This window comes from Penaeus chinensis, chromosome 13 (assembly GCF_019202785.1).
Source record: "Penaeus chinensis breed Huanghai No. 1 chromosome 13, ASM1920278v2, whole genome shotgun sequence".
Classification (NCBI taxonomy): Eukaryota; Metazoa; Arthropoda; class Malacostraca; order Decapoda; family Penaeidae; genus Penaeus; species Penaeus chinensis.
The window spans coordinates 3,748,754-3,763,753 of record NC_061831.1 but is presented as its reverse complement, the minus strand read 5'-3'; the positions used below and the strand labels follow the sequence as shown (position 1 = coordinate 3,763,753).

Genomic DNA, 15,000 nt, shown 5'->3' with positions numbered 1-15,000 from the left:
ATTCATAATGCAAATTAACGGCTGTAAATTAGTTATGAAATTAGGGATTAAATTGTAATATATTAGGGATTCAATTGTAAATGCAAAATATGATGATTTATTTATTTTGACAATAGAAGTATGAGTCATCTTCATCAACTAAATGAGAATGGACAAAACTTGATTGACTTAAAACCATTAACTTCTCCCCCAGAATATTCGGATGTAAGCACAGTGACCAACGATGAATACCTATCACAATACGTGTTAACATGATTTTACGCTTAGCAACAAATATAGAAATTAAAAAGTATATTTCTAGTTATACGTAGTTATTACATGCAGCATTATTTTTTTCATATAAATTACGAATTCTCGTGTGACAGGTGTGTGCGTGGTAACCATGCAACCCTTTACTGCACTACCTAGCACTGATTATCGCAGAATTAATTCTTGTGCGACACTCGTGTGTTGGTCAGGCGAACTCAGCACTTTATACTGGAATCTGGCACATTTCAGAAACAGCTCCTAGCAACTGGGCGGGATGGAGACGGGGGCACTCAGGACATCGGCGATATCCTAGCCTCAGGTCTTGGCCTCATGGAGCTCACGATCATCAGGTATGTTGACATGAAGGTGAAAATCACTGGAGAATTTCGAAACTGTTGGCTCGTGTTCGTTAAGCCTGCTTTGTGTGAATATTGTTTTTTTTTTACACTAGTATTGTATCGATACGTTAGAGCGTTTTATCATTGATCAGGTATGATTTTATGTCATAGTTTAGCGACCGCATAACAAGATAGGGAAACCGGGTCTGTGAATGAATTAAAAAGTGTGGGAATTGGCAATTTAGAGTGACAAGTGCATGGGAAAATTGTAAACAGAACATGGAAGGAGAGACCAAGAAAATACAAGAATTGTGACGGAATTTTAGTATATTCGCGTGTTTTCTTGTTATTCATTTCATATCTTTATTGAGTTATTGAGGAAGGTATGCAATTGGATCTGTATTTATGATTGATTGTTTGCGACTTATTATGCCGCGTGTAAATGCGCCTAGGAGCTATGCCACTACTTGTCTTGTTTCATTAGTTGTGTGAGTTGTAATATTATAGACATCATCATTATCATTATCATCTCCATCATCATCACCACCATCATCATAATCATTATCATTATCATCTCCATCATCATTATCATTATCATCTCCATCATCACCATCACCATCATTATCATTATCATTATCACCATCATCATTATCATCTTATCACTATCACCATCATTATCATTATCATCGTCATCATTTTTAAAACCACAGTAAAAATGTCAAGTCTGGGAGGGGTCAAAATTCTCTTCTGCCTAGTCCATTAGCTTCTCCAAGGACTCCCATAACAGAACCTGTTTAAGACATGTTTGACCCATTAGGTTCAGATCTCCACTCTCTCTCGCTTTGAAGGGGTAGGTCTTTTGTCAGTTTGGTTACTGTGAGCGGGGGGGGGGGGGTGAAGTTTAGGGGCTAAGAGGCGGTGTTCGTGTAGGCCTCGCTTTAATGAGCTTTTCTTAATTGCTTGTGAAGGTTTTTAACTTGATATTTCTCTGGTGCGTTGTGATAATCTGTCCCAGTAACGCATGGTTCGTGGGAAGAATGGATGCTTGTGTAAGTCGGTGCTTATACGTTATGTAAGGTATTAGTATTGTGTGGGTGTTTTTTTTGCGTTGCTGCGTGTATTGTTGTCTGTGAATACTCGTAGTTGCCAGTGGAGGGCGATTTTTCACAACGCCCCTTGGGACCTTAATGACTTCTGTTAATACCGTTTTAAATTAAATATCTATGTTCAGGGGTAATTAAGGCATTTGTTTCTGCAATGATAAGTAATTGACTTTATTTTATTTGTATTTGCATTTCCTCACCAAACTTTTAAAAATATATATAGGAAGCTTCAGGAACATGAAAGCCAGGCTCGCAAATGTCTAGCTACACCACTATTCTCTTTGTCGTCTTGCACATGATTGTTATTTTACTGTGCATTGTAATGTCAGTTGTGCGTGAGTACCTGGTAGTTCTCGTATTGACTTGTTCGAGCCTGTTATTGTTGTTTTTATAGAGGTCCTTTACAGCCGTACATTACTCTAATATTTATCGTACAATGTGTAAGTTATTTTTGATGTTTGGTGTGTACTGGTGTAGGTTTCTTGAAGTACTGCATCATGCCTCGAGCACAAGATCTGAACTCGTAGGGAGCCCTGTCTTGTACGACACAGCTTCGTCTGGACCTTAGGGTTAATGGAAGATGCGAACACTTTGATCAGCCTTGCCAGGTGCATGGCGTTATAATACGTATGCAATTACAGATACGTTATCAATTTTAGATGGATGTTTTAATTCAAGGATCTTCCTAAATGTTTCTAGTGCAAGCAATTGATAATGTAGAAGAACAAAGCTTCATAATTACAAGCTCGGGCCCGGTCACCGAGGCAGTTGTCCATTTTCCCTCCTTTTTTACGGTCTGGATTCATAATGGTTATGTGTATAGAGTTTTATTTCGAGTGGCTGCTGAAGACAACACGTTATGTTTGAATACTGAAAGTCGTCAGCGAAGCATTACATTCGCGTCGGAAGTGTTGTTGCAATGTAAAGGCAATTGGGTAACATGGCAACAAAATGCAGATTAGCCTTTTGGATATAAAATACGGCCAGGTGAAAAGGGAGCTTGGGTGATTGGGAAAGAGAGAGTGAGTGTCCCACGTGGCGGTGAACGTTGCCTTACGCTCGAGCTTAAATAGGATTACGATGACATTGCTTTCTGATATATCTTTCCGTTCTGGTTGTGAAAGAGAAGGAAGAATTGGCACATCACATACTAGAATATAGATGAGAGGATAGTGGTGCAGTCCAGGCAGGCAGCACGCGAACAAGGGATTACAATGAGAGAGAGGGTGGGTTTGTTCGGGCTTCTTGTACTAACCAAAAAGCGCGTTTGGGGCCATTGACCGAGTGTGGCATTATTGAGTTGGTAACGTGGGGCATTTGCGAGATGAAATAGGAAAGAAAAAAAAAAGATATTTAGATTAAGAGAGGAATGGTCAACTCTGTTGCCCTTCTGAATGCATACACATGAGCATACACATTTCATCATTATGCTAACTAAACATTTACTAATTTATCGGAATGTACACAACACAGAGCGCGAGACTTGGTGGCCAAAGACCTAAATGGCTACAGTGACCCTTACTGCGTCGTGAAAATCAACAGCGAGGTCAAGTACCGCACTCGGGTCAAGAAGAAGACCCTCAACCCTGAGTGGGAGGAAACCCTGATGACGCACCTGCCGAGACACCCAGACATCCTTGCCATTGTGAGTATTCGACTGGCAAAGAACCTATACGAATTAAAATGCAGTCTCTGGTGTAATCTCTTTCATCATTTCGGAGAGCAGTACTTTTAGGATTTGATTTGTTTTCAGACTTTGTGGGATCACGATGCTTTTGGAAGAGATTTCCTCGGTTCTGTTGCTTTGAAGGAGTCGGACGTCCGCGACTTATCTCACAAGGATGCTCCGAAGTGGTGCACGCTGGAGGGAACCAAATCTGGCCAGATAGAAATCAGAGTCAAGGTCATTTCTGATGATTATGAGGTAAATACTTCAGTATAAAATGTATTAAGGTGACATACATATATATGTTGTATTAAAGTGACATGCATATATTTATGTTGTATTAAATTTACATACATATATGTTGTGCTAAGGTCAGATTGATTATCTGAGTATACAGTGTTTTATTGCTTTATTTGCTTAATATAGAGATTGCTTTTGTAACTCGATTTATCATTTACTTACAGTGATAGATACTTAGCTATTGTTAAGGAGAAACCATATGAAATTGAATAAGCTAATCTTATGTGAAGTGAAAATTATATTCATTATGAAATTTCATTACTGTTTCTACAGCACCAAATAATACCATCAACAACAGACACCAGTTTAACCTCTAGTACAGCAGTGGCAGATGACATGGAGAGAACTGATGAAATGAGCAGATCAAACAGTGTCAAGGATGAAGTTGCAGGGGCATCATCAGGAGAAGATTCAGGAGTATTGTTGCACCAGTCATCACCAACACATGAGGTGGCATTTGAAACTTCAGATAATTATTGGTTCACAACAGACATACTATAGATTAATCAGTAGATAAGTTGACATAAGTAGCATTCTTTAAACTGTATAGATAACCATGTTCATACAAAAAAAAATAGATTAGATTTTCTGTCTCCTTTCACAGACTGAGACACCAAGATTGCCTCGAATGGGCTCTCAGAGCGTGTCTTACGTATCAGGGGATCATCCTCTTTTGTCAAACGGCCGCAGAGCAAGTGAGTCAGCTGTCCTGATGCCCAAAAATCACACCAGGGACGACCAAGACAGCAGCCTTAGTGGTTCCGTCACCCCATCTACTTCCAGCCCTGTTCGTACAGTGTCAAAGTCAAGGAGAACTGGGGCTAACATAATTGCGAGTGCCTTAGCAATGGCACGCAGCCATCCTAGACCAGAAACTCCAAATGGAGATTCATCCTCCTCATCCCATTGTCAAAGTGACAACCCTGTTACTGAAGACCAGAGCTCAGGAACGAACGGTCTTACTCCAACTTCCAAATCGCATGGGAAACCACTCCCTAAGATTAGTCTCACAGAGCACAGTGAAGATGATTATGGTGGCAGTAGCCCAGAACATCACGTCAAGAGCAAGAAGTCGTCAGATAGTGGTCTAAGGGCCATGAGGGAGAAGGTATGTGGTTCTTGATTGCTTTTGACTTTTTTCTTCTTTCTAACTTATGGTAATTATTATCATTACTATTACAGTAATTACCTACTTGCATTGTTAATTCTTTTGTGGAATGTTATTACTTCCCTGAAATTAACCCTGCATGATGCTTTGATTGGCTGTTAACTAATAATATCCATTCCCTGAGACAGAATCAACATATTAAATATTGCAGATATGATATTCCAGTGCTTTGTTTGAAGACTGTCAATATTGTAATTCTATAAAGCAAAGCTCTTGATATATGGTAAACTGAAAGTCATGGCTCATGTTGCAATAGTAACATTGATTTGTAATGATATAATGGATAACTTTTTTCTGAAAAAAAAAATAAACGTACAAATTGATATTGATAAAAAAAAAGGGAAATCATACCTGTCATTACAATTATATTTTATCAGATATCTCCTTCATAACTATTTTCATTGTACACGAAAGATAACTTAAAGATTTTGCTTTATATTCTAATGTCAGGACATTATGCGAGTCCAAGGTACACATACCTTTCAATTTTTCATGTTTTCTGGTGATATATCCCAAAAATCATGAAATACTGAATGTCTTGATCAGCTTTCTTCAGGTGATGCATAGAGATACAGTAAATGTTTTTTTTCAGTATGAATTTCTTTAATAAGATCTTTATAAAAGAAAAAGTTAAATAAGCTCATGAAATATTAATTGAAGTACAGCATTACAACACTGTAACATCATAGTAGCTTTGGTGTTATTTCAAGTTGTGGATTTCAGTCCCTTTTCTATAGACCTTTTTCTACTCTGTAATGTATATGGTTGTTTGATGATTTAAGAATGGAAACTACTTTTAAAAAAGAAAAATAAGAATAAGTTGGATGTATCATAATAGCATTTGGTAAAATGTGGATTTTCACCATCACTAGTGTGTTAACTTGTTCAGTGAGTTTTTTATATGTGTATATCAGTGAATAGATTTACATGAAATATGAATATAAACAAGTATAAGCATTCCTTGCTTGCATGAATTGTTGTCATTGTATAGCATGATGATATATATATATATGTTGATAATGTTTACAGCATTTAGTCTAGGTGTGGCAGGGCAATAATATAATCAAAATAAATGAAACACACACACACACACACACACACACACACACACACACACACACACACACACACACACACACACACACACACACACATTACACATTTATACCTGTGTATTGCTTTATATCCAGTATGATTTTATATAGATAAGTACAGCACAATCAAGTGTATATTATTATAAACTTGCTGCTTATAACGATTAGTATTTGCTGCACAAGATTTAAAAAGATACAGTATAGGTAGTTCAAAAGATCCCTTGTACCAGCATGTTTTACATCATTATGATCTGTGTGAGAGTGCGTGTGAGAGTGCGTGTGTGTGAGTTTGGGGAAGTATTTGTGTGAGTGTGTTGAGAAGAATACGAGAAATGAAATAAGAAAGGCATAGGAAGGGAGAGAATTAGAGGGAGATTGTGTGTTTAGGTGAACATGAATACACAAACGGATCTCATAGCATGGCAGTGTAGTAAATACTTAGTAGTGCTGTAACAATAAATGTATTGTATATGCCTCAGCTAAAATGAGAACAAGTGAAGTACTTTTTGCTTATTTATAATGAATGAGGTTATCCTGTAATATGTTGACATATTTTATGATTTGAGCTTTTTATGAATAGCTTATGGGAAGTTTTAGTTTTTTATTTATGTAGATGAAAATATAAATCCGTTTCAGAAAAATTAGATATTCCAGTTTGCATAATTTAGATATTATTTCACCTTAATGATATATTGATAGTATAGTTCATATTATTATGATAGTTGCTAGTAAGTAGTTAGCACTGATCATTATAACTGCAGTAGTAATAAAGTTAAGGATTATGCAACCAAATTAGATAAAGTCTGAGTGATCTTGATTGCAGTACTAAAAATTATTAGGATAAAATTAAGAGCAGCAGTGATAATATTTACAGTTTTTACTACCATTATTTAATTGTGATATTAATGTCTTTATTATACCTTATAATCAATTTCTAAATTTATGATTAGGTTAAGGAATGACAGTAGCATTTACATTAGTTATCAGCCACATACACCTTAATGCAAATTTGCACCATAGATATGGCATATTTATGTCTGGTTTGGCAACACAAAAAGAACTTCACATTTATATGCAATAGCAGTCCTTTTTGTCACATAAGTTGATTTGTATTAATTTTATGTTGATTATGTTGGTTATTTTTAATTCACAAAACAGACCTGCAATATGTGTAATCACAAATAATTGAAGGTAATATAGATTCTCTAAACACATCCAAGTATACATGCTACAGATTAAGACCATGAAATCATGCCAATTGTTTTATGTTTGTAAACCATGTTTCAATAAGTTTTAGATCCCCAGCATTACTTATTGTGAGTGCAACAATGTCATTGCTTCTCACAATATTTTACATCTGCATGAACATTAAAATCTTCATATGAATATTTTCCCCTGAGGCCTGGGCATGGAAAAGGTGGTGCACCTACAAGGCAGATCTTATGCATCATTATTCTATTCCTTGTACCGACTAAACTTTGATAACATTCAAAAGGGGGAAAAACTGCATTTGGTTACCACATTATTCCCATCAAAGACGTTCCTCTTATTATTGGTTGTTTGACTTTTTGTACTAACTCCTTTACCATTTTTGTCTAGTTGAATGCATTTTTCATACTTTTTTTTACATAATTTTTCTTTTGTCACTGACTTGGTAAATCCATCCTATCATGGCCTCTTCCTGGGCCTTGGCAATGCAACCTGACCCCTCTTCCTGGGAATGACATAGATGCGTCGAGGCTTCGCCCACCCACTGCGCCGTTTTCGCTCGGAGGCCAATGTCCGGGATGCCCCAAACCTTTCTGCTGAGGTCAGCACAAGTGAGTCTTCAGGCTCACATGCTGACATGAATCTCAGTGTGGGCATAAGTTCAGGGATGCGAGTAGGTGTTGGCGGCGGTGAAGGTGATGCCAGCGAACTGCTTGACCTGCCCCTCAGTCATGCCAAGTCTCAGCCAAACTTACTCCTTCTACCAGGCGATGCTAACCGATGTAAGACTAACCTGGCTGTAAGGTCGTTCGCATGGTGATTTAAAAAGCTATGCATGTTCTTTAAAAGAGTGATCTACTCTCTTCAGTGACTTCCAGTCCTAAAACCACTTACGGCTCTGTCTATATAGACACTAACCAGCAGCATGATTTAACAGTGGGATTACTTACCTCTCCATACAGCTCACTAGCATGTTATGCTTTGTTCATAAGTTCAGTAAAGATTGTGTATAATTTAGATTTATGTCTGTTATATGTGTGTATAATACTTATTCAAATAATTATCAAATAATACACAGTGTTACTGTGTAGCAGCATGTTATTGTAGCAAATAAGCATGTAATGTTTCAGATGTCACAGTATATTAAAGGATGATCAGTGTTTTACGTCACCTGCTTATACAGACATATGAGTTTATGCTTAACCCCTTAAGGATATTGCCTTTACATGAAAATGATTCTTATTGTATCTGGCAGTCTCTCACTACCATATATGGTTCTAAAAAGCAGCAAAGCTCAGTGATACACAAATATAGTTATCAGAGGCTGAATAAGTACAGCAAACCATATGAAATATCTTAAGCAATACTCAGATCTTGAAAGAGCATATGACATGGAGAGAATGTTATTTTTAACTGTTTCTCCTTCGAACAGAGTTTTAGAAGATACACTTTTAGTGATACACAGGACTAAATCATGAGAAAATTCATTTTGAAGTTTGCTCCTATTAAAAATGTCCTTATGGTAAGGCACATGCCCCATATTTGGTAATTGATCATTAAGGGATTAAAGCTATTATACTGTACCTAGTTTTATGCTTAGTACTAAAGTGTTGTAGTTGATGCTGGAGAATTGCTGTGTGTATGTAGCATTTTTGGTTATAGTCCGGCACAAACATTGTGTGTGTGTAAAATATATATATATATATATATATATATATATATATATATATATATATATATATATATATATATACACATACATATACATATACATATACATATACATACGTATGTTTATATGTGTATATATACATATATATGGATATGTGTGTGTATATATGTATAGATATATAGGTAAACGTGTATATATATATATATATATATATATATATATATATATATATATATATATATATATATATATATATATATATATATGTGTACATATATATATGTGTGTACATATATATATGTACATATACATATATGTACATATACATATATGTACATATACATATACATATATGTACATATACATATGCATATATGTACATATACATATACATATATGTACATATACATATACATATATGTACATATACATATATGTACATATACATATACAGATATATACATATACATGTATACAGATATAATGTATATCTGTATATGTATTTGTTTATATATGTGTATATATATGTATGTATGTATATATGTATATATGTGTACATGTGTACATGCATATGTGTATATATACATGTATATAAGTGTGTGGATATATGATATAGATAAATATAGAGATAGATATAGGTGTATAGATAGATAGATAAAGGTGTACAGATAGATAGATAAAGGTGTACAGATAGATAGATAAAGGCATACAGATAGATAGATATGGGCGTGCAGATAGATAGATATGGGTGTGCAGATAGATAGATATGGGCGTGCAGATAGATAGATATGGGCGTGCAGATAGATAGATATGGGCGTTCAGATAGATAGATATGGGCGTGCAGATAGATAGATATGGGCGTGCAGATAGATAGATATGGGCGTGCAGATAGATAGATATGGGCGTGCAGATAGATAGATATGGGCGTGCAGATAGATAGATATGGGCGTGCAGATAGATAGATATGGGCGTGCAGATAGATAGATATGGGCGTGCAGATAAATAGATATGGGCGTGCAGATAGATAGATATGGGCGTGCAGATAGATAGATATGGGCGTGCAGATAGATAGATATGGGCGTGCAGATAGATAGATATGGGCGTGCAGATAGATAGATATGGGCGTGCAGATAGATAGATATGGGCGTGCAGATAGATAGATATGGGCGTGCAGATAGATAGATATGGGCGTGCAGATAGATAGATATGGGCGTGCAGATAGATAGATATGGGCGTGCAGATAGATAGATATGGGCGTGCAGATAGATAGATATGGGCGTGCAGATAGATAGATATGGGCGTGCAGATAGATAGATATGGGCGTGCAGATAGATACATATAGGCGTATAGATAGATAAATATAGGTGTATAGATAGATACATATAGGTGTACAGATAGATAGATGTAGGTATATAGATAGATGTAGGTATATAGATAGATGTAGGTGTATATATGGATAGATAAAAATAGCTATAGATATATAGATACACAAATATAGACAGATTGATATATATATATATATATATATATATATATATATATCAATGTATGTATGTATGTATGTTTGTATATATACACACACATTTGTTTATGTCAAGCATTATCAGATGCTTTTGTGAGACAGAGTAGCAGTTGACATATTTGAAGTTATATAAAATCCTTAGATGAAGCATAACATGACAGGGTTTCTTGTTGATAATTTTTTTTTTTTAAAGATTGTAGTTCATCATCAGATTTTTTGTAACTTTCTTCATCATTTTTAGGAGAAAGAAAGAAGTAGAAAAGAAAATGAAGCTGTTAGATATATTAACATATGTAGAGTATATCTGGCTTTCTTATAAATGTAAGTAGATATAGAAAGAGGTATGCTTACACTGTATAATCTTCACTTTGGAGATGCTTTTTATATAATCATGTAAATAAAATTAATGTAGTATACTCTGTTTCACTCTGGCTCTCCAAAGTGAGAAGTAATTTGAGCATTATCTCCTTTTGTTCGTAACCTCTTTAATCCTTCTTTTAATGAAACCCTGAACAGGTTCTTTTCGTCATATCTTCCCATTTTTCAGCTCGATGTACGTTAAGCCAAGCTCTCTCAGCTAATTATCGTTTATCAAAGTCTTTTGGAACATGAATATTATCATATCATCACACTCATTACTTCAGCTAAAAACACCAATATCTTTGTACCAGCCTGCCTAAACAATATTCCACGTTTCTAGCTACGTCGTCTACGAAAGTAGGGGTAACGAACAGTCTGTCACAGCGGCCAGGTGTGTTTCTCAACGTACGGGGTATAGCAGGGCAGGTTCAGGGCCTTCACATACCTCGCTCTGGCTTGCAACTGTTCCTGCGTGTCCGTGTGAGGTACTGTAGTTATTCAGTTGTATTTTTTAATTACATGTATATTTTTTAATGCATGGTTGTTTTTCTAGTTCTGAAAAAAAATCACCAGTGAAATAGTAGTGGTTTAATACATGTTTGAAATGAGGTAACACTAATACAATTAAGGATAATTTATTACAATTATGGATAATTTATTACAATTAAGGATTTATTACAATTAAGCACTGTCCCAAGATCTAAATGTAAAAATCAGTTTAATTTTCTTTGAATGGCATTATCATTATTTAGCATTTGCCCATAAATAATCATGATAAATAAGACTAGAAATCAGTAGAGAAGCTGATGGTAACAAGGTAAGAATACATGAGGACATGTAGAGAACATGTATGGCATTACTAAGGGGGAAAAATTATATGAGGAAGCTTCTTCTTGATATGTGAATTTGTTTTTTCTTAAAAGAAGTAGGATAAAGGCATATGCATTTTGTATGAAAGAAAAGCAGACTGTTATGAAGAACAACACACTGTAGAAAAAATCAACAGCATTTTAAATTGTTTTCTTATAACAAACAGGATGCAAACTATGGTCAGGTGAGCATAGAACTGATTTAATGTTTTCATAAATTTAATCCATATTTGTCAGATTTTAAAGGTATCTGGAAACAAGTTAAAGCTCTCGGTGTCATACATATTAATTTTAGGAAATGTTGTAGATGCTTTCGCAGGTAGACCATGGATTTCTAAGATGGACAGCTTGCCATAGGGAACTATTTATTATTTGTTTTCCTATGTTTGAGGTTACTTTTAGGTTTGTGTAAATTGCCCCTTTTATAAAAATATGATGGTTTTGAAATAAGGATTTACCTATTAAAGGTTTTATGTAAGCCTTTAAGTTATAGAATACAAAAATTGTGCCAAGATTAATATTGAAATTTAAGATCTGCCTTGTACAAAAAGCATGATCATGACAAAAGTAGTTTGCTTGCAACTTTTTCTTTTCCCCCAACTTATGGTAGGTCAATTAGTCACATCAAAAATACTTAAAACAAAAAAGAAAACAACGCCTGTAAATAGCATTGCTTAATCTTCTTTCCTAACAGCGAAGAGAAAAGCGCCAGCAGCAGCAGCAGCAGTAGCAACAAAATTACCAAGACTGTAGGTCGGTCTCGCCTGGTACCTGCCTCCCCTTCACCCACCTTTGATTGTGAATGGATTATAGAAGGTGAAGCTACCAGAAGAGCTGTCTTGGTCTTAGAGATTCGCACTGGGTCCAGGGAACTTCTTAATTCAGCAAATGTTGTTCTGGGAGATCTTTTCACAGGTTAGTTCATGAAAGTGTTAACTCACCAAGGATGTCATTGTCCATGGAGATTTTATCTTTTTTCTGCCTCATAATACATGTTTATATCAATAAGAAAAAAAATAAATCAAGAAATCATATAGATTCAAGGAAGTTGTAATTATGCATCAACTTCCAGTACAGATCATGTATACTTCATTATGTGACATGCATTTTTTATTAAACTGTTGATGACAATAGAGATAATACTCAGAAGACAACTATGATTACAATCATTATTGCAGAGCCTGGAGTGGAAGGCAGTGTAGAGACCTGGGTCAACCTGCAAGGGGGAGCGTCGATCAATCTCCGAGCCAACCATGGAGGCGAGGCTCCCCCCTCCTCAAGAAGGCGGTCACTGTTTCGCTCCTGGTCGCTGCACAAACTAGGCAGGATCTGAGATGGAAAAAGAAGCTGAAAGTGATGACGTATTATGAAGAGGACACTGGTAATGAATACTCAAGTACAATATCACATAAAAGAATGTGGTTGTGATAAATTGTGGCACTGAATTTTGAAATATGAAAATAAAAGCAGATGTATATGTACTGTTAAAGATGATGTCTTAAGGAAAATCAAGCATGATATTCATTTAAAAGTATGATACTGATTAGAATGGTGCTTTATATTTGCTCTCATCAAATAATAATCATGAAAACAAGTAGGCAGTGCTGTAAAGGAACTTTAAAATGTGAGGATTTAGTAAACCTCATTTTGGAACTAATGTTAATACGCATTATGCAGGCAGCAATAAATGTGGAAGTGAATAAATCTCTAGTAAGGTGATTTTTCAGATAATAATCAGTCAACAACAGTATGGAATTCACACTTTTGATATGATTGTAATATGTAACTAAGAACATTTTGCTTGCACATGCATTTTAAAAAGGTTCCCAAGTGCATTACTCACAATACAGAAAGAAAAGCGGCAGCTGTTTTAGATGTGCTCTTAAGATAACTAGTTAAAATGATTGTAAAACTTGATACATATGTGTTGTATGTACAGAGAGTGATGGATACTGCAGCTTGCATTATATGTGTATATAATCATCCATAAAATCTGTGTATATGTAAGGCCCAACTTGCAACAAATCTTGAAAAGATTTGTAATTCCGATAATTTCATCTTCATGAATATTTCTACCACTACCACTTGTTGATATTTTCTTGGTCAATATTTCTTCATTATACCATTGTAGTCATCATTCTCAGTAGCATTACCATTTTTTTTATCATTACTGGTATCATCGTGGTTTATCATGTCGTATTTTTTAAAATTATTATCATGATAAATGTAGTTATAATGAATGATACTTTCTTCATTACTTACTATTTAGTCTCTTCATCTTCCATTTTACTTGCACTATTCTGTAAATATTCATAATATTGGTATAAGATGCCAAATGAATTTTTTTCTAATCTCTTCATAATCTTTTCATCAGCAATTCCCTTACCTGCATGAATCCTGATTACCATTTCTATTAGTGTAGAATTACATATTGCAAGTTCTCACTTATCAACTGTTGAATTATAATATTGAGGAATTATGTACAGCATTTAAACACTCAAGAAGCCAAATTAATGAAAATTTACCTGTGAAAAAACTGGTTATTAGGCTGTACTTGGTTGAAATAAGATTAAGACTGTGGAACATATTAGGGATGATTTAATATGATTAAGTAAACCTTATAGTAAAACAAACTCATGAAATTTATAAGACTCATCTACAACATTGTTGACTAGGAACTAAATCATTTATTTTTAATGGTTTGATAAACATTGTCCAGTTCTCTCCTTAGAATATTCTACTATCTGTATAAATTATAATATTCATACTTTGTGGAGGTCTTATTATTAATTGTACTTTTGAAGAAAAAAAAACTATGTTAAGAAAGTTGATTTTAGGGGAGGGGGGGTACCTTATAATTTCCAATAATGTGAAATCCCATTCTATTTACAAAATCAGCCTATAAGTGAGCAAATGTAAAATATATAATTAGAAGAAAAACTAGAATATTGAGTGGAAAAAAATACTCCAACTAGATACAGATTACCTCAAGTAAGTTCATCTTCCTGAAGTTTAAAGATATCCGAAGTTCTTGATGTAGATCATGTATTCATTGGTATTTCAAATTGCCTACGTTTTATAGGTCGGTTATCATTTTCTTATGATGTTCATATGTATATATTGCCTTCAGACAAATCATGAAGAACTGTTTTAATGTACATGTTACACACAGCTCTTGTGCCATTAAACTTTTACTAGAATAGTGGTATTTATCTTATTTATTTGATAGAAAATTTTTGACTGCAGTTCCATTTTTTGCTCTATTTTACAGTGGTGTCCATGGAATGTCAATATAGATAGGGAATCTTGAGATTGTGTCATTCAACTGATCATTATATATAGTCAAAAATATTTACTGTTCATGTAGTTATCTACTATGACTGTTGCCATTGCAGTCATTACAGTCAATTGTGTCAGTGGTCCAGTAGGGGTTTATTAGATTACAGACAT

The 15,000-nt window shown here is 34.8% G+C and overlaps 1 protein-coding gene across 9 annotated transcripts in view; it reads left to right on the top strand.

Annotated features, from left to right (window-relative positions):
- LOC125031428 overlaps window positions 1–15,000 on the top strand; it is a 154,924-nt gene that overhangs the window by 137,852 nt on the left and 2,072 nt on the right. For 7 of the 9 annotated variants that reach the window (XM_047622157.1, XM_047622158.1, XM_047622159.1 and 4 more), the window contains 9 exons: window positions 499–599; window positions 3,164–3,335; window positions 3,444–3,614; window positions 3,930–4,106; window positions 4,261–4,764; window positions 7,648–7,909; window positions 11,022–11,166; window positions 12,245–12,465; window positions 12,729–15,000. The exon at window positions 12,729–15,000 is cut by the window's right edge and continues 2,072 nt beyond it. In XM_047622157.1, the coding sequence (XP_047478113.1) occupies window positions 499–599; window positions 3,164–3,335; window positions 3,444–3,614; window positions 3,930–4,106; window positions 4,261–4,764; window positions 7,648–7,909; window positions 11,022–11,166; window positions 12,245–12,465; window positions 12,729–12,883 (1,908 nt within the window). In that variant the 3' untranslated portion in view covers window positions 12,884–15,000. Of the gene's footprint in view, window positions 1–498; window positions 600–3,163; window positions 3,336–3,443; window positions 3,615–3,929; window positions 4,107–4,260; window positions 4,765–7,647; window positions 7,910–11,021; window positions 11,167–12,244; window positions 12,466–12,728 lie in introns of those variants that run through there. The other 2 variants (XM_047622160.1, XR_007115488.1) reach the window with 2 other exon arrangements.